The sequence below is a fragment of the Cinclus cinclus genome, chromosome 8 (genome assembly GCF_963662255.1).
Source record: "Cinclus cinclus chromosome 8, bCinCin1.1, whole genome shotgun sequence".
Classification (NCBI taxonomy): Eukaryota; Metazoa; Chordata; class Aves; order Passeriformes; family Cinclidae; genus Cinclus; species Cinclus cinclus.
The window spans coordinates 27,713,837-27,734,621 of record NC_085053.1 but is presented as its reverse complement, the minus strand read 5'-3'; the positions used below and the strand labels follow the sequence as shown (position 1 = coordinate 27,734,621).

Here is a 20,785-nt window from a genome sequence, read left to right as displayed (position 1 = left end):
TTAATTGGATGTTGTTGGTACTTTAACAGTGAGGTTCCTCCTGGTGTTGGTGACGTGACGCTGCTGTGCCAGGAAGGAGCGGCCAGGCCCGGCCCCGCAGCTGCCACTGCTGCCCACCAGCCTGGCTTCCATGCCCAGCTTTTGCAGACTCAGGCTCTGCAACAGTTAAACAACAACTTCAACAACAGCAAAAACAGAAGGAAAATAATTATCCACGCTGCTCATGCTTTCTTAGTATGCACATAGAATTTTTCCTGCTGTATTTCTTAGGATAACTAAGATTTAGCTGGCACATGTAGCAAAAGATATTTCAATAAGTGAATTTTTAACCCACCTTGTTGTACCATGCAGTTACAATCAGCTTTTCCTCATAGTCACGTAGCTTGGCCATCTTGCCTTCGTTCTGCAAGGAGACAAATCTCAGTTAAAACACAAATTTAACCTGCATAAACCTGCTGCAGTCCACTGAGTGAAATAAACATAAGCAGCAGAAATGCTTCAATACACAAAATAACTACAAAGCCTAGAAATATACACAAAGATACTTCCATAAAAAACTGAGAGATAAACACCAGCTTGCTTTAGGAAGAGGCTGAATTACACAAGCTGTGGTTAGAAGCACAAATGAAACTTGGAAACGTACTCTGAGGGCTTGTGTGGGGAAATGCACAAGAGATCTGCTGTGTATCAGAAAATCTATAAATAATTTAGTAAGTTTTCACCTGAAAAGAATGTACCTCCAGTGACTGATTAATTGCTATTATATAATATACTTCCCTAGTACTCATTATATAAAAGAAGTGTGAGGCCACAGCATTTATACAGTCAGACCTATCAGCCTACTGAATCATGCTGAGTTCTGTATTTGCTCAGGCAATTATTCCAACTAGTCCCATCAATATTGCTGTGAAACTCAATGCACTTTCCCAGTTTTTTTTGATATTTGGACTACGGTCAACAATCCTTTCAGAATTTCAGCCAAGCAGATTTTATTGAATTGCTAGGAAACAGTATCATGAATGCCTAATATCAGAAACAGAGCATATTAGAAGTTATTATCAAATACATGTAAAATTTTTACCTCTAGTGCTTCAATTCTTTTTTCTTTTTCCAATATCTGTTTTCTAAGCAACATAATTTCTGCTGATGCTGGATTTAGCCTAGGGTCTAAGGTTTTTATCACCTGGACAAGGCAAAACAAAAGCATTACAAGTCAGTTTGATTCTCAATAGCTCTGCATCTCATCTGCTCAAGGGAGGAATGTGAGAATTCTGGGCGCTGGTCAGGCTGTTACATTGTACAACAGAGAGCAAAGGGTACAAAGGAATCCTTACTGCACCTTATGCTCAGCCTGAACCCTATTTATTCTCTCAGACTTAATTGACTGCTCTTGAACAACCGGCCTAAAAATGCAACTTGTAGCTATTGCTTTTAACTGGGAGGTGGGGATACACACACTCAATCTGTTTAATAATTTATGAGGGAGGAACACATGGTCAGAAACATGCCACTCACATTCCTCGCTTTTTCAAGATACATTTTATATCTTTCTTCCATTGCTTTCATATCCTCATCTTTTTTTCGTAAAGCTGCTTCCAGTTCTCCAATCTTCTGGGCTGTTTACAGAAATTATCAATGAAGACATGCAAAATAAAAACAGACATTGTACTTTCAGGGCTTCTATGTTCTCTTGATTTCACCATCCCTGATGCAGAAGCTAGAAGTTTAAGTTTAGAAGGTTTAAGTTCTTAGTTTCAGCTGTCCCACCTGACCCTAAAATCCCATTTTGCAGAGCACTGTTCAATAAACCTCACTGCCCCCAGGATCCTCTCCCTGCCCAGCAACACACACAAAAAACCCAGTTCAGATTTAAAGATAAACTGCAGCAGAAAGCCTCATCCAGACAAGTGTCCCATTGTCCAATGGATATGGGAATCATTTCAGAAGAAGCTTAACACGGTCTAATTAAAAAAATACCCCAGAAAACAACTCACGGTTCTGACTGTCAGGTTGGAGCTCTGCAAGATCAGCCTGTTTCTTCTGTAATTCATCATGAACCTCGTTCAACTTCTCCCTGTGAATGAAAAGTTGGGCTAAGGGTTAAGCTCATAAATAATTCCAGGTTTAACAGCTGGAATCCTAAATTTCATGACAGAAGTATTTAAATAACTATTTTAAGCACCAGCAGTTCTTCAGGGTTTGAACAGAAATATTACTATCATAAAAGTTGTGACTGCTGAATTGTTCCTCCTTTAGTTAAAACCAGGAAAATGAACAATTAAGCCCCTCCAGCATCATCTTAGCAAGAACTACATCTGCTGAAAGGACTGGGAATATTTCAGAAGAGTGGAATACACTCTGAGTGATGGTTTAGCAGTGTGTTGCAGAATCAGAACAGTTAAAATGCTGGTGGTGATGAAGAGACAGTAAAGTGGTACTGGTACCACAAGATCATCATGGTCAGAGTAAACAAAACTACAACACCAATATTTAACTTTATGCATAATTCTCAAATCAGTGGCTTAGAAAAACAACACATCCCTACCAAGATTTAAGCAGTTCCTGTGCTCTATTTAGTATAAATAAACTACTGTGGATGCATGTGCCTTACTTACATGTGTGCTGCCAGTTTCTGCTTCAGGTTGCTGGACTGTGAAAGGACAGAGTTAAAATTCAGTTGTATTTCAGTATTACATACCATGCAACATTCAAGTGCTCTTACAAATCAGCCAAGAATATTTAGTACAACGAAATAAGCCAAAGCAAATAAATCCATTGAATGATAAAACCAGGGACTATTTAAGTCAAGTAGAAGGGTTGCAGTTCCATACAAGGAATCACATAAAACATGAGCTTTTCAACTGAAGTGCAGCTAATATGGAGGTATTTCTCAGATACACTGAAAAATAAGATGGACCTCTAAACAAAGGACTTGATGCTACACTGGAGGACTCTAAACAAAACTGGCAAAATGTTTCACTTACTCCTTCATTTTTGGATCCCTGCTCCTGTAAAGTCCTTTGCAGATCTTCAATCTGCTGCTGTAGTCCTCCAATGCGCTCCTCGTTAAGCCTTTTAGGAGGAAAACACAGTTACTGCCCATCTAAATAGTTCACAGACAGATTTTTCTGTTTCATTCGTTTTTCAGAGGGTCTACCCAGCACGACTTAAGCCATAAATAAACTCATTTTAAATGCTTTTAGTTTGACTTGAACTTCTGCTGTAACAAACACACGGAGCTTTACTGAACATTTTATAATGAAATTCCTATAGTCATTTCAAGTTTTGAGAAAACGTTAACTATCAAAAATTTTCCTATTCTAGTAAAATGTTTTAACATTCATTGATAGAAAATTCATGGGCTAACACTCTGAAGTTCTAGAAATAGAGTTCTCATCCATTCATGGTCTACCAAGAATCACTCAGAGTGAAGAAGAGTGTCCTGTAAGCAACACTTCCTTCAGGTATGGCACACACAGATCTATCATATTTAAATCACTTTCCTTCCTCCTTGCTTAATAATCCTTCATTTATGATTACACTGGTGAAAGAAAAGGTTCCTACACTACAGGTGCAAGACACAAATCACCCTGAAACTCCAGTGAGGTCACTTTTTGCTGTATTTTAAGATGTAGTTTCACCCATCACCTTTTCTCTGTTTCCAGCTCGTTCACTGTCCGGTGCTTCTGCTCCAGCTGTTCCTGGAGCTCTGCAATCCGTTCATTTTCTGATCCTTCCTGTTTCAGCAGGAGCATCTTATTTTCATGCTGCAGCCGAATAAACATTTCTCTGGATCAAAAGCAACAACAAAAAAGTCACTGTTAATTAAGAAGTTGACTAAGAGGAGCAAGTAATAGTCCTGTTTGTTCCCCCAACCTTAAAGTGAGCCAAGCAGATTCTACTTAATGATACAATTGGGGTAACAATGCAATATGTTATTAACAGGTAACTTAAAATGTTTGAAAACTTTAGGAGATACAAGCAGAGTTTTAGATTGTCACTCCAAACCCAGATTTATATATAGCAATGTAATATGGTTTTAAGAAAAAAAGCGTAGTAATTTTAGTATGGAGAAATATATGGAGGCAAAGCAAGGAGTAGGAAAAAGAATCACATTGATGAAAATACTGAGGCACTGTCACGCCCCACCTATGAACATCCCAAACAACCTCAACCTTCAGGTCTCACCTATATTCCACAGGCAGAATTTCAGCAGCAAGATTCTCATGGCTTTTAAAACTAGATTCACCTGAAATCACATGAGGGGTTTAATTTAGCACACTTAAAGAAACCTCTAATCCAAATAAGAGTGTCTGAGGATAAAGCAGTACCTGTTTGACTCAGGTGGTCCTGCTGCATCTGTGCACACCGGAGCTCCTCATTTGTCTCTCTTAATGCATCACACTGCACTATCAGTCTCTAAGACACATTTGAGGTGGAATTAGGTCAGGCTGCACCAACTTTTAAGACCAAATAACATTAATCAAAAGCAATAATGACACGTGCACATTTTAGGTTGGTCTTGATGATCTTGGAGATGTGTTCCAACCTCCATGATTCCATGATTCTATATTATACTGTATCTGTGAATGCACACACACAGGGCACTAAACTTCATTTTTATGGTGGCACTACTTCCAGGAAGGTTCTCCTCAAGCAGACAATCTGAGAGAGATTTAGGTGCTCAAATAAACTTGTGAAGGGACTTACCTCTTTTTCTTTCATTAAAGCTTCATACTTTTCTTCAAGTCGCTTCATTTCAAATGCCAGCTTATCAGCTCTTTTGGATTCTTCAGACAGTTTGTTATGAAGCTCCTGGACCTTTTCATAAAAGCATTATTTAGCACAGGAATGTTGCAAGATCCTGCCCAATTCAGCCAAAATAAAACACCTGCCTCCTCAAGCTTATGGAATTGGATGGGGGCCTATGTGTTTTGGGGGGTTATATTGATTTTTGGTTTGTTGGTTTTGTGTTTTTTGTTCTTTTTAAATTCAAATTAAAATTTCCTAATTCCTACAGGAATTAAAATAACACTTCTAATTTTCAAGAAGAATGGTATGAATATGAGAATGTAAGAAGGTAGTGACAGGACAGGGGGGATGGGTTCAAATTGAAAAAGATGAGGTTTAGATGAGATATTCGGAAAAAATTCTTCACTGTGAGGGTGGTGAGGCCCTGGCACACATTGCCAAGGGAAGCTGTGGGTGTCCCATACCTGGAAATGTTCAAGCTCAGGTTGGACGGGTCTTGGAGCAATGTGGGATAGTGGAAAGTGCCCCTGCCCATGGCAGTGGAATGAGATCATCTCCAAGGTTCCCCTTCCAAGGCAAACCATTTTAGGATTCCATACAAATGGTCTCAGTAACAACTGAACAACCTCTCCCAGGCATCCAAATTACCTCAGTCAGAGTAAAGAAGAAAAGCCTGCAGACTATGGACTCTCACATCAGTTGAGAGGGCAACTACAGTTCAACTTGCAAGTTTAACAAACAGGGAAAAACCCACAAGGGAACGGCAGGGTACGAAGGAGTTTTCACAACTCAGAAATTCTATAAGGACAATGCGGGGTTGTTAAGGTGCACCTGGGGAAAAATGAACCTTTCAAACATAAGTGCAGCACTACCTGTCTTTTGTAGGTTTCCAGCTGGGCTCTTGCTGCATTGGCTTTCTTGAGCTCTTCCTCCAGACTGACAGTGTTGTGCATGTACATCATGTTGGTCTCCTGCAGGGACTTGACCTGCCTGCGGAAATCGTTCAGGTCCTGCAGCTTCTTCCTGTACACTTCCACCGTGGACTCCAGCTTGCTTGCTTTGTCTGCAGTAGCCCTTGAGGTATAAACAGCAATCAGAAGGAAAGACTACAAAACTCAAACTCTGCTGACACACTATTTTCAAAGAGAGATGTGACATGCTTAGCAGCAGTTGCATTTCACCACTTTATTTTTAAATGTATAATCGGGACAAACTTGCTTATAAAAACTGAAATCAGCCAACCTTCAAGTGAGACTAACAGTCACATGCCAAAAATATGAGCAAGGGTTAGTGGGTCAAATATCCCTGAGGAATTCTGTGGCACCACAACATCCTGTGCTAGACAGTCACCTCAAAATATTGGTAGCTGGTATGTTCTCACTGGGGGATTAGACAGAATTAGAACATAACTTCTCTATGAAAATGATCACTGAACTGTCAGCTGATCATTAAAAAAATAATCTACAAGGTAAGAAAACATTGGGAACATAATTTAAAAATTAATTTTAATATCTGTGTTTATTATCTGCATCCATATCTCACCAGAAGCTGATACAAGAAAATAATGAAAAATCTATAGCTACGATTTTTTTCAGATGTTATTTAAGAACCACAAAGTTAAACACCTGAAACCTCTTTTCTTTCCATGGTTTATTCATATTGTTTTATGAATAGCAGATCTGCTTTCACAGTACAATTTCTTTTGGATATTTCTTGGGTGGTCTGGTATTTAATACAGTCTACACAAGCTGGAATGTTACATTAAATTCTCATGAAAGTTACTGTGTGTTTCATCTTCATTTTGTTAATGATGTCACTAACCTAAATCTGGCCTAGAATGCTGACACCAAAAGTTAGGTTAAAATTCTAGCTGCATATATGCTTTTTTGTATGAGAACTTCCACTTTCTGTCCCACAAAAAGAAGCTTAAGTTCTGTAGTCATTAATTCTGCTTCACAAATTCCATGTGTTATTTTTGTCAAACAATGGATCCTTTCCCTGAAAGCCTGCATTTCACCTCTGCTTTGCCAAAGAGTTCATTCAGGTAAGATAAGATCTGCAGAAGTAACACCTCAAAAAAATCTTGTTAAATACAAATCCTTGGATTTAGCCATTAAATTCTAATATGTGTGTGTGGAGCTCTGCCTGCTACATACCTAAGAATGTCATTTTCATCTTTCAAGGCTCTTGATTCTTCTGCCAGAGAGGTCAGTTCATTGTTTCTATGTTGCAGCTCAATCAATTGCTTTTCTAGATCTTCACAATGGACACGATAATCATCTTTTGCAGCTTCAAGCCTACCAGATCAAAACCAGCACCTTTGTTAGGAACTCATCATTGTTGCACAGTTTCATCTAGAATTACTAAAAAGAAATGAGATAAAACAAAACTACTGATTTAAGTAGCTGGGAAATGTGACAATAAATATGGAACATGTTGTTGTCTACCTGTTAAATCATAATGCATTGCACACTGCAGATTTATCACATCAGTGTCCAGGAATCACATGAAAAGCAATTTTGTTTCCCAATGTGAATCACAGAGAGAGACTAATATGTGAGCATTTCAGTAGAGAGACATGGTGGTATTGGGGGAGTTTAGGGTTTGATTTGTTGATACACAAATCAGCACTCGTTTTTCTGCCTTCCATCACCTTTTTGGAAGCAGTAGAGGGCTACGCAAATTACAAACAGATACTTTTTACAAGTAACAGACTATTTTTCTTTTTAAATGTAAGGACTGTCTAAAATAGGCTTATACAGCACTAGACAGCTTTTAATGCAAAAGAAATTGAGCTAGAAAAGCCCCAAAGAGCTTTTCTAGAAATTTCCAGAAATTTTCAGAGTGCATTAGATAAGTGCAAAATTTTTGGGGGAAATAATTTCATACCTGAAGTTTTCTTCTTGCAATTGTTCCAGCTGCAACTGTGCACTAAAATACTTTTTTGCAACAACAGTATTTGGATCATCAAAAGAGTCATCTAATTGCTCTAGTCTGTCATTCATAATCTCATTTTCTGACATCAAGCTGTTTTTCTCATCCTGGAGGGCAGCCACCTAGCACAGACAGAACAGCATGAACACTGTAAGACCTGTCCAAAGAACTGAAACAAAACAGCAATACATCACCAAATTAGTTTATGAAAAAGGCTGAGCATTTAGAATTTTTAGAATGTAGTTTACAGAGCACACTTGAGCATACAGATGCTTTAGTGTATGACAGTTACGAAGCACTACAGGAAAAGTCCCTCTAAATAAAAAGACAAATTTCTGTAACTGAAACAACGATAAAAAGGCAGACAAAGTGATATGGAGAGAAACTGCTACTTCCACTAAAAACACCACGGACGCCGTACAAAAAACTCTGAGTGTTGCTGCAACGAGTGTCCATCTTGCCTGTAGTGGAGAACCAGAAGCAGCAGGGCAGGGGCAGCGGGCCGGGCTGCGGGAAGCGGGGTCGGCCCAAGCGCACACGCACGGCCAGCCCGGCCAGCCTCAGGGGGAGCATGCACCCCCGGCAGCACACACACGGCTACCCGGTGTCACAGCTAAGCACAGGGGCTACAGCACTTCACTGACGGGAGCCAGCTTCACAGCCACAAGGATTCAGAGGATAGAACCTTTAAAGTTTGTCTAGTGAAAGCTGCTGTGTTAATTTTAACGTCCTGTCGAACATAAGAGCACGCAGCATGTGTTAGTTGACTGCATTGAAACAGGGACAATATGCTTTTTGGGTTATGTTTTCCTGAATTATAAAGTAAACCTACCTTTCTTACACTCTTGGAAAATATCAAGGAAGACTGAGACCTTACAAGTGAATTTATTAAGAATTAGTTTAAATGAGAAGCGTCAAGTCAATATTATTGCTTCAAATAAATAAAATAAAACATAGCATGATGACATTATTATACACATATAATCTACAGTATGCAATATTAAGAAACAATTTGTTTGTGATCATAACTTAAAAATCCGTCAGTTAAACATGTAAAAGTCAAACAGTAATTAATCTGCCACTTCATTAGGTGCTGGCTTTCTAGGTTCACTCCTTTTCATGTACCAAATATCATTTACTATTTACATGCACACGAACACCATGAGTAGAGAGCACACCTGAGCCTTGCTCAGCCTCCTGTTCAAGGGTTGGCCACTCCTTAAACGTGCATAACATTCAGACTTTGAGAACAATCCTGAAACATTACTCATCTCAGACTTAAAAAACCACTAAAACTCAAACTATGACACAACTCAGAGCAAGTTTTACATCTTTTCTCAGTTGCCTTCTGGTAGCCTTCTCTTCTTTTTTTTATTATTTCAATGTAGCAGAAGTGGTGTCACAGTCAACAGAAATTATGAAGAGAGGTTTTAAAGACACATCACAGCATTACAGAGCTGTGGGGTCATTAACTCATCTGTTTATATTCAGCAGTACCTTTCCCTGGAATACCTTTCACCTGTCCCATGCCATGTTATGAGCAACTGGCTCTGCATCACCTATGATTAATTAATAGAGAATTCTGGAAGAAAAGCCAGGGAATACAGGAGAACACCTGGGATTTCTCCTGCAAATTCTTCTCACAAGCATTTTTAAAGCTCTGCTTTCACTAGGAAGCCTTACTACTGCCTCAGGAAAAAAAGGGAAATTAAATATCAGTTCAATTATAGCAGTAGTTTCCTGGGTATGGCAAGTAGCTCTGAGCTGCTTTAGACACAAGTATTCTGCTTTTTCAGTTGTCACTGTCAGTAAGAAATGTAAAATTGGCCTCTGCTTTTGTGGGTGTTCATTTCCAGAGGCTCACACAGCCAGTACAGCCCTCTGGCTCCTACGAGAAGATGCCACCCAAATGTTCTCTTTGTGCAGAGCCAAATCTGACATGAATTGCCTTCCCAGATAAAACTCTCTCTATTCTCAGATTATAGTGCCATAAGAGAGGGGCTAGTAAGTGACTATTTTTTTCTTTAAAGTGTTGATTGAAATGCAAATTTCTCTTTATTGCCATGAAATCTTCTCTCCTTTCTCTCAAGAGTGACTTGATTAACTGCTATATCCATTAAGAACAAAAAAAGTCCTATTATTAGTGTTGTTTGAAAATGCCAGCAAGAATCTATTAGTTTTCATTGTTTTTATCCTGAAATCTCCTCTGTGTTGCAATTGCATATGAGAAAAAGTTAGCACGTTTTAGATAAACTACAAATTTTTGTCATTCATCAACTCCTATTGAAACAGCATAATTTTCCTATGATTAAATCTGATTACTCTTTATGACATGAACTGGATTTTTTGGACACAGTACAAAAGACTAGAGGACTAAGAATGAAAAGGGAAATTTTTAAAACCATGATAACGTTGTTTTAACACTACCTGCTGCTAAGGGTAAACATTAAGCTAAAACAAAGAACCTTTGATATAAGCTGGCACAGGACCTCAGCTTACACTTCCACCAGAAAACTCTTTCCAGTAATTGCATTTTGGAGCACAGAACAATTGCTTTTCCCCAACAAGCAGCTACAAATTCTCACAAAAATTTAAACAATCCAAAATGCACTTTGCCCTTTAAAATGTCTGCATCCTAACAGCAGTACCACTACATATTAAAGAAATAAACAACTGACTCTTTCTTACCTGCAAATCCAGCTCTTGGCATCTTTGTGCCAACTCCTCTTTTTCTGCTAGTGCTTCCTGAAGGTCTTCCAAGGCTTTTTTCAGCTTTCAAAAAATAAGGCTGTCAATCACTATGGCCCATATCCAAAATACTCAGTTACAGCTTCTAAAATGCCTCAATTGCTTGCACCCATTGTTTAAGTTGGTTTTTGGGTGCACACATTGACACACAAACCTATAAACACTCTGCTAGATTGGGATCCCTGCTCATTTCACTTTTCTAAACAATTAGCACCCTAAGCAAGTAAATTATTGAAACACAACAACTTAGGCTAAAGGCATAACAAAACACAGGAACGTGCAGTCACCATTTCCAAATCTCTTTAAAGACAAGTTCATTTTATGTGCAACACTTTGTAGTGCTCGGGTTACCGGGAATTTTCACAACCCCTCAAATGGAACCTGAAGTACTCAGCCTGACAAGGCTGAGCCTTCATGCACCCCTAGCTCCCCCTGCAATGTAGATTTGCACTAAGGAGTTTCACCCCATGCAGGAAGATGACACAGCAGTCACTGTGGGGTTTCTAAAGAAGCTATAGAATAACACCTACATTTTCAGTTTAGTAGCACTGAAAACCAGCATTACTTCATTTAAAGTATGGCCAGATACCAACTCACTGTTCAGGCTTGATCTACAACAGCAACACAGATCAGGAAGTTACCTGCTGTTCCACTTCACTTGATGCATCACATGGGAAAGAAGGACTTGTTACTTCCTTGCTCATGAGCTACAGAAAGAGGCCACAGGAAAAAAGGTTAAATGAGAGATTATAAATCTGTAAATTCACTGTCTACTGAGTACCAACTGTATTTTCCATTGTGTTATTGCATCCCTTCAATACACCAAAACAGATTAATAATGCTCCTCCTCATCTCATGTCTGGAAAATGATTTAAACACATCTACAGTAAGTTGATTTTTTTACCTCTCTCCTCTCAAAATTAATCAAGTTTGCAGTAACACTGTATTGGATGAATGTGTGATGTGTTGTAGGTATTGCCAACCCCTAGTCAGCCAGTCTGGAATGAACTGAAGACAGGATTTCACTCCATTAATTTAACAGTTATCACACTTCTTTGTATGCCATTAATTGCACTAAACAAACAATGAGAACATTACTTCTCCAATACAAAGATGTATGGTGTGCATTTACCAACAATTAAAGGGCTTTACTCCTCACTCAACAATTAATTAATTTTTACTAGACCTTCTTCCAGAAAGTTTAATTAGTCAGAAGACAACAAACACAACCTTTATGGATTTATTTCTACCAATAGGACAAATACAGCTTTAAAGACTATACAGTCAATTTAAATATAAGTTATAAGGCTATTATTACTAACTCCACTGTTACCTTGATGAGGGTGCAATTGCACACCACCTTCTCTTCAGTCAGTACTTAGTTTTTGCCTCTCTCCACACTCTGGTTCACAGTCCTGAAGCTCTCAAAAGCCAGTGACTGCAGAGCTAAGCTCTGAGCTGGATCACTAAGATGATCCAACCAAGAACAAATTAAGACAGGAGGAGGAGCACACCACGACAAAAATAGAAGAGATGCAGCTGCAAGCTTGTGAGTCAGAGGCTGGAATGGTCTGTCAAAACAATGCAACCTCAAACACAATCAGCTTAACTCTGGGACCAAGACTACAGCACTGGGACAGAATTTCAGAATCTAACTCCAGTATAATCAGTGGCTGGCAACCTACATTTCTTGTATGGAACAAAAAAAAAACTTAACCATTTGTTGAATGTTTGGGCACCACAAGTCTAAAACCAAAACCCTTTGGCTGGGGTTTAAGGTCTCTCGGTCCCAAACCTCCCAAATAATTTAGGAAAGTACTTATACACCTCCCTGACCTTTGCTTTGATGAAAGAATTGACAAAGGTCAACAAAAAGGTATTTGGACTTCTCAAGTGACAGCATCAGGCTATGAACTGCTACCTACCTCTTGAATGGCTGTCATGACAACATGTTGAACAGACTCCTCAAGGGTCATGATATTCTGTATGTGCTCTGTGAAAAAGGATTTGTAGCAACTCATGACAATGTTCATCTCAATGCTTTGAGTAATATGATAAAGTGTTTGCTGAAAGATCCAGAAGAAACTGCTAGCCATAAAGCTCCTTCAGAACAAGTAGCAGTCTCTTTATACAGAGGAGCACCATAAACCACCATCATTATTACCTAGTACTATGGTAGATAAGCACAACAGATTATCAACTCTTAACTGGACTAATTTCTACTATGCCTAAGGAGAGATGCCATCAGAGCATGAAGGATTAGTTCTGGTAACAGGAGGAAAAACAACAAGTTCAAGTCTTGAGCTTCTACAGGCAGAGAAACAGTTTCTAATTTAAGAATGTCATTTAATTTTGCTATATTTGCATTTGAATAGTAAGTTCTAGGTCTTGGTACACATTTTAAGAATATTAATAAGCCATACACACTTCAGACTATATTTTTAAACCTACTCTGAACGATGTTTTGATTTTTACTCACAGACATTTCCCAGGGAATTTCTGCTTGTAAGTGAACTCCAGTTTCAGAACGGGCGTTCAGCAACTTAACAATGTTGATGAATAAGAAAGAGAAGTTTCTACTTTTCCACCTTAACTATCACCCAAGGCAGTCTGCTGTTTGCTGAGCAGGTTAAGGTAGTGCCCACCTTGTTTCCTCTCACAGTTGACTGCACAACCTAAAATAAGCTGCAGAAGCCTGCCCAGTTCTGTGTGATCTGAGTTCTCAGATATCCGGGTCAAGTCTGGAATAAGTTCTTCTGCAATCTGCTGACCCAGGAACTGGAAAAAAAAAAAAAAATTGAAATTATGAGAAAAAGTAGACTTCCACTTTCGTATAACATGAACATTTGGTATCATGTAGGAAATCTGGAATCAGTGAGCCAGCCAGAGAAAATGCCCTAGAAGTCTGTTTAGTTTAGTTAAACTAATCCTGTTTAACTCAGGTTTAGTTAGCTGAGCACTTCTATGAGGAAAAATGACAACAGTAAAAGTTATTAGGACAGTTCTCAAGTATGACAGAATTCATTTATTTTACCAACATAATAAAAAAGCAATTAATAACACTTCCAGATGGAGTTGCTTCCAAATCCTTCAAAAAGCTCCTCATAAGCTTAAAGAAGTTCTGCTTCTGGGCCTGCCAGAGATCCTCAGACCTGGCAGCACATCAGGGCCTGGCTCCTGGTGCTACAGCTTAGCCCAGGCAAGACCAGGAAGCCACAACAAGATCTGGCAAGTTTTGCCAGACCATATCCATTATATAACTGTAATCATATCAATACAAAATCCAACAATTTTTTTAAAAACTCAAAATACAGCAGCCTTTTATGGCTACTGTACTCATCCCAGCATGAGAGAACAAACTAATATTTTCTGTGCCCAGGAGGATTTCTACTTGGCTCCCAGCTGAATATCATAAAACCTACACTGGGGTTGCTGAGTCTGTTCTGTTGTGTACAAAGGGATTAAAACTTCTCCAGACAAGAGCAAGCATGAACACACAGACAAAAGGCAACAGCATTCTGCAGCTCAGTGCTTTCAACCTTCACCTGGGCAGGGACATGGTTCCCAGTTCATACTCCAAGAGCCTTATCTAAAACACACCTGCTCAAATTAATTTAATATTCACTCAGACCTCCCACTTAACAGACAATTATCATCCACCTTCTGCCTAAAAGGTCCTCAGAACAAATTACAGCTTTTTTTTCTACTTGGCAAAGTCAAGGGGAGCAATAATCATCATGTTTAATAATGAGAACAACAATAAATTGGTTTTTTCCATACCTCATGATAGTAGTCCATAATTCCTTGCAGCACCTTCTTCAAATTACTGGACTAGATGTTGCACATGAAAGGCAAGGTTACAGTTTTACTAAAAATTTTACTTTCTATTAAATCAAATAATTTCTAATAAAATGGTTACAAGGCAGCTCTGTGACAGGACATAGGAAAAGCAATATCACAGTAGGAAATCCCCTTCCAACAATGCTGGAAGGCATTTTAAACTATCAACAGACAGTTCAAGCTCATTTAAAACATCCTTGAAAAGCTTGAGCTTAATTCTGTAAGTTTTGGACTGCCAGATCTCAGGACAGCCACAACACCCAACCCCACAAACTTCACTACCTTCAGCTTTAAATACCTTTATTCTCCAGTTGTCACCAACATCTTCTTTGATGCGACTGAGCCAAGATGCATCAAACCAGGCAACATCTCTGAAACAAAATGAAACGATTAATCAATGAGCACAGACTTAAATAAATAAGACAGAAAATTCCCAGAATTAAATCATCTGATGCTGAACTCCAGTGGCTAACACGGCATGAATTCTTGGGGATTGCAAGGTAAACTTATGTCACAGGAAATTTCCATCCTGCTGGCTGCATTAAGGCACATTCCAGGGCTAGGGGAATTTCCCTGTGTGCCTGAGCCAGCTATGGATGGAACACAAGGATGAGGAGGCCTTTGTCCTGCTGAATTTTTATACCTGATAAAGTAACCATAATGAAGTAAAGAAACATATTTTTTTGACCAGTACTGATATTGTTTGGTACCTATTCCTGTAGGCTGGACTAACAAACATCAACTCCAATTTGTCAAAGGCATGTATTAAGAAAACACTTTAAACTAGTGGCATTTTGTGTATTTTGTATGTCTCTGATTCCCCTGGGCAGAAGGAGATTCAGTTTGCCAGCATAAACAAAGATGAATTGCTGAGAGAGGTGTTTACACACACTCAGCTGCCAAGCAGTACAATCACACCATATTTAACAATATTTAATTTTGACAGTGTACTGTTTATTCAATGCTCTCAAAACAATAAAGGCCTCAACAAAAGAATCATTATCCCCACTTGCACACGAACCAACTTGATGTTAAGAAGTTGGTCCGAAGCATGTAGCTGCCTAATACCCAAAATACATGGGAAGCAACCCTCAGCAAACCCTGAATCAATTTTTGCCATGTCCAGAAAATGGTTAAATCTGTCTTTTAAAAGTACATTTAAAATCTTTACAAACAGCAGGAGGGCTTATGAGCTCCTATTTTTTTTTTTGGGGGGGGGGGGGGGGGGGGCAGGGGGGATTGTGATAGTGTTGAAAAAATTTCTTAGTAATTATGAAGTGACACTTTGAACCTCTTCAATTATCTGGACTAACAATAACAAAATTGCAGTGATGACTTGTAGCATGATACTCTTTCAAAAAAAAGCCTTGCATTACAACCCTCAATGCAAACTTCAAAACTAGTGTATCACTCAGACTAGCAATCTTCATCACACCGATAGAACAGCTAATCAAAAGTAAAATAATTCCTAACTATTAATTGCATTTGAAGTTTTGCAATTCTTGTCTTCCACATGAATAATAAGCTGTCATTTAAAACCTAGAACTTAAATCTATATTAACTGAGCAACCTCAGGAAGAAAAGACCACAAAGCCATGCCTTTGAATCTTTAGTTTCTCATTCCAAAGAGGAATGTGTTGCCTGAAGCATGGAAACAGTGTTGATGGGAAAAGAGAAAATGTCATCCTTGCCCAATCATCCTCAAGTATGAATTTAATACTGCAGTATTTGTATATCTTATCATCTTTTCCACCATGTCAACTACTATACCATCCCCGAAACAGCAACACAAAGTTATAAACTGTCCACTCAGAATTTTTTCCTACTTTAAAAGCAACTACATCTGTCAAACACAAAAAACCTCAGGCAACTGAATCCCTTATCTTCCAGCTGAAGAATTAACTTACATTTGGTGAAGCACCTGAGCCATGGCAACCCCATTAGTCAAGTCCTGGACATCTCTGCAAGGTGCAGCTGTATTGAATGTCTGTAGCTAAAACAAAGCAAAACACTGAGGTTTACTTCAGTAGACAATAAATTAGCTGCCATCTTCCTTCTCCTCTTTCAGGCACAAGCATTTAGCAAGATGTCTCTCTACCTGAAATCCTTTTTGAACCACACAGACTTTAAGCCAACCCAATTATCTCAACACTTGTGACTGTTATGACTGGTAGCTTAAAAAGCTACCAGTATGAACATCCACACACTGTTTTTTCATGCTAGGCCTTCTACTGTAAGGCAGATTATGGAAAGATAACTTGGGAGACTAAAGTCAAATTTATCCAGTCCTTGAATAATGTTGCAATGTTTAGCCCTGGACATAACTACCTAAACAAAAACAGCATCAAACTAAGGTGTGAAAGTTGATGGGAAAAAAAATTCCAGTCTTTTACTACAAGCACTTTGTAATAGAAAGAGGATGGGATTACCTCAATGTTAAAATTCTTTTGTTTTAAATATTGTGGGATTTTTTTCAAACTATCCCCAAGATTATAGCTAACATTTTGACAGAATTACATTATTTTTAGAATTATATTCTATATATTATTATATTTAGAATTACAATATTTTATTCTTCCACAGGCAATCAACTCAGAACTAATTATTCTACATGAGAGAGCCATTTCCATACACGTCAGCTCATCAGTTACTCAGGAAAATAAGAGCCTTCTTTACCACAATAAACAGAACAGAAAGTTTATTAGAAGTACTACTAGAAAACAGAATGGGAATAAATACAAACACTTATAAATGCTGTCCACTGCAAAAACTGACTTCTTAAACTCACTGCATTTACAGTGTCTTAAATTACCTGTGCCTCTGCAAGAGGGCTGTCCCTGTGCAACACAAGCTTCTTCAGAACTCCTGGTAAATGACCTTGTATTTGGGAAATCCAGCCACTGGGACCAGTGATGGAAGAGCAGTTTCCAGCTGTGACAATCTGAAGCAGTTTTTTCTCCCACTCTGTGTTTATAAAGCGTGACCATAATTCTGAATAATTGTTTACTTCCTTCAAAAAGAGTCCAATCAAGCCAACAGAAAAATAGCCACAGCAAGGGGTTTTTTTTAAATTTGTTTTTCAATTTAAAAAGTGGGTTTAAATCTTGAAGTGAGAAGTCAGTAATCCTTTGTAGGTTACATAAAAGATTATGTGGAACACCACAGCCCAAAGCTACTATGCCTCACAGCACTGGCTTCCACTACTCCAGCAGCTTCAGCACAAGCATGGGCATGCAAGTTTACATTCCAGGCTGAGCTTCCCAAATCCAGAGTTTCATGGCACAATATTGTGATGCTGCCATCTGGATATGCCCTTCAGAGAGCAAAGAAATTGCTATGCACAGGTGCAACCCTTTCACCTGAGCCGGTTAGAGCAGATAAACAAAGCCTTAGAAAACCCTGACATGCAACACTGCTTTATGCATGATCTCCCAGAATAGAAACAGCTAATTAAGTAAAAAGCAGGACTGACAGTCTAGGTTTCTCTATGTATTTAAAAGTCACATAAGCAGCTAGAAATAATGACAGAGTAGAAATATTAATTATGGGTTCTTCAAACCTCATGTCAGCCCAATCATTTCATAAAAATAGAATTTTACTGTTCTTGCAAAACCAATAAAAATGGCAGGCGTGGGGAGGAGGTTGAAAAAAAGAAGACATAGACTTCAGGACTGTAGCATTGCTCCTTTTTTCCTTGTTTTTTCAGTTTTACAGAATGCAGCTCCAAGGATATGCTGCTACTCAGCCTAAAAAGTATTTTGTGAATTCCACCCCAAATGCACTCTGCCACTTGCTGCTACAGCATAAGTTCTTCTCTCAGACACAGAGCTCTTATGCTCCCAACATACAGCTGAAAAGTTACCAAACACTTGCAGACAAAACACAGGTGTTGAGAGTGCCCAGCAGAAATCAGCCCATCCACCTGGGGAAGGTGTGTCCTCAGTTTCACCTGACAGTGAGGGGGCTGAGTTTCTCCACACCCAGATTTTACACACGAGGGACAGAGGTTTTATAGCATAACCAAAGAGATTTTAAAATAAACATTCCCATGCTGAAACCAAGTATATTAATAAAATAAATCAGCCACCGGACAGAATGAACATTACCAGCAGTGCCAGTGCCAAGCAGTGCACTTATAGTGGAAAATGCAGATGTTGTCATGCATCCAGTCCCTGGTTTGGAGGCTAAGGCAGTATAGCATTAAAAAACATCCAGTTAACTTTTCCTCTACACAGAGGAAAAATAACTAACTTAGAAAATTGTTTCTGCTGCAGCTTGTGAGTTCCACCTTAGCAGGTATTACCTAAGTCAACTTTTCATGGATATTCATAAACATTACCCCTACAATTCAGTTTAGCTGCTTTACGTTTTTCCTGTAAAATCCTCAGAACTTTAAATTCAGTGACACCTAGGCTGCAGAAACAAGAGGTAACGTTTTTATTTGAATCTTCTCTTTCTTCTCTGGATACAGCATGTTTCCTAATACTGCATTTGGTAAAATAAAAATAGGAAAATGCCAGATCTGGCAGCAGAATAGAGAACCATAAGCATCTGTTTCCTATATTAATGAGTAAACAAACTGAGAAACCATTAGAAGCAGAGAGTTACAGAATCCTTTTATCTCCAAACAGAGAGCACTTCATCCCCCTCTCCCCACATCACTTTCTTCCCTATTATTCACACTGAAGTTCAAATTGTGAAAGGATATTTCAAACACACCTAAGTGTTAACAATCAGTTTCTAAGTTGCAAACCAAGCCTGAGAAACAGGGTGCTAAATCTAAAAACATGCATCTTCTGAGTGCTGCATAGAAAACCCAGGGTTGGGTGCTCCTTTACACTGACACAGTTCTCAGTTTAAGGCCAGTTAAGGTTCCATTAAGATTCATGATGTGATTACAGCTATTGCACTGTGAGGATACCATAAATGACAATTAGGATAGAAATATTTAAAGCAGGAATTGTGAAAAATAAAAGACTGATGACAAGATTTTGTGAATGAGATCAGGAATGCAGTGATTATTTTTTTTTTTTTTTGCCATTGAATCATGATGGAGTTATTCTCACCTGACTACTGAAGGGAAAATACTGAAAGAGCCCCCCAAAAAAAGAAAGACTAAATAACAAAAGATATTCAACATAAGGCCACCAAAATTCTACAGAGCAACAAAACCTTGGGAGAATGAAATGTCACCAAAAAGAAAATGGAGGGAGGAGAAGAAAGGAAGGAATTGTTTATCAGTGATTTATTATAGACTTTAACTCATCAACACTGCCACGCAGAAATTAAGAACACCTACTCAGGCTGCTGTTCCTGTTACTTTTACCAGTTTCATTCGTGGATTTCTACAATGCCTCTACAACACTTCCTTTTCTCCATCATTTACACTTCACAGAGGCAAAACAGCTGCTATTTCTAGAGAAATCCTTCACACAGGTAATTGTGGCTTTCCCTGCCAAGATTTCATGCGGAACTTCTATTTCACAGAGATCCCTGTCACCAAAATCACTGCACCTGCAAGACCAACATTACACACAAGGTCACAGAAGAAGCTTGGAGAGAAAGATAAAGAGGAAGCAAGAGTGACTGATGAATTTAACATGCTTGTACTCGATGACCTTAAAAATCTTTTCCAACCTCAATGACCCAAACAGGTGCCTCTGGCACAGGTAACATCACACACCCAGGTGAGGCGTGCCTGATTAATAAACGCTTTAACCAGCCGGTATGAAATGCTCTGAGGTTTCTGCGCCCGTCAATTCAAATTAATTGCATTTATTTATTAATATTGTTAATTGCCGAGTAGTTTCCGCTGGAGACCCGCACTCGGGCCCACGGGATACTCCAATCACCACATCCACACCTCGAGGGTGCCGCGGGACCCTTTTTCTGACCGTGAGCAGTGTGTCCCAGGCAGCCCTCAGCGCCGCGGCCGTGCCCGACCCACCCGCAGCTCCCGCTCCCGCGGGCGGGGACTGAGGGAGGGATGGCGGCAGGGAAAAGCCCCCCGCCGTTGGCACCTCCTCGCTGCCCGCGAGGGTCCCCAGAGGTGGCAGAACCCCCGCGCCACTCACCCAGAGGATGAGGCTGTCGCAGAGCAGCGGGTCCGCCGGCTTCGCCTCCATGACGGCGAGCGGCTCCGACGACCGCGTCCCGCCCGCCCTCACGCCGCCCCCGCTCCGGCGGCTCCGGCCGCGGCTCCGCTCCGGCCGCGCGTCCCCGCGGGGGCGGGGCCGGCGCCAGCACCGACCACTCAGCGCCCGCCCCTGCCCTCAGAGGCCGGGAGTGACAGCGCGTTTGACCAATCACAGCGGAGGAGGGGTGCGCTCACGCCAATCGCGGTGAGACCCGTTGGAGGTGGCGCGGCCGTGAGGGAGCGCGTCGGGATCGTGTCACCCGCCCCCGGCTGTGTCACCCGCCCCCGGCTGTGTCACCCGCCCCCGGCTGACGCGCGGGCGGAACGCGATCGTGTCACCCGCCCGGAGTGAGCTCCTGGGCCGAGAGCGGCTCC

The 20,785-nt window shown here is 39.9% G+C and overlaps 1 protein-coding gene across 1 annotated transcript; it reads right to left on the bottom strand.

Moving 5' to 3' along the window:
* HOOK1 (hook microtubule tethering protein 1) lies at positions 1-20,399 on the bottom strand. Its single transcript, XM_062497342.1, has 22 exons — positions 20,349-20,399; positions 16,182-16,267; positions 14,573-14,645; positions 14,215-14,265; positions 13,080-13,212; positions 12,360-12,427; positions 11,076-11,141; positions 10,375-10,458; positions 7,642-7,808; positions 6,909-7,049; positions 5,625-5,826; positions 4,711-4,821; positions 4,332-4,419; positions 4,189-4,249; positions 3,649-3,789; positions 2,985-3,072; positions 2,616-2,650; positions 1,995-2,074; positions 1,516-1,616; positions 1,082-1,183; positions 335-403; positions 1-156 (listed from the first exon to the last, which is right to left on the bottom strand). Exons 1-22 carry the CDS (start codon positions 20,397-20,399, stop codon positions 1-3), a joined length of 2,154 nt encoding a protein of 717 aa, XP_062353326.1.
* Between the last annotated feature and the right edge of the window lie 386 nt (positions 20,400-20,785).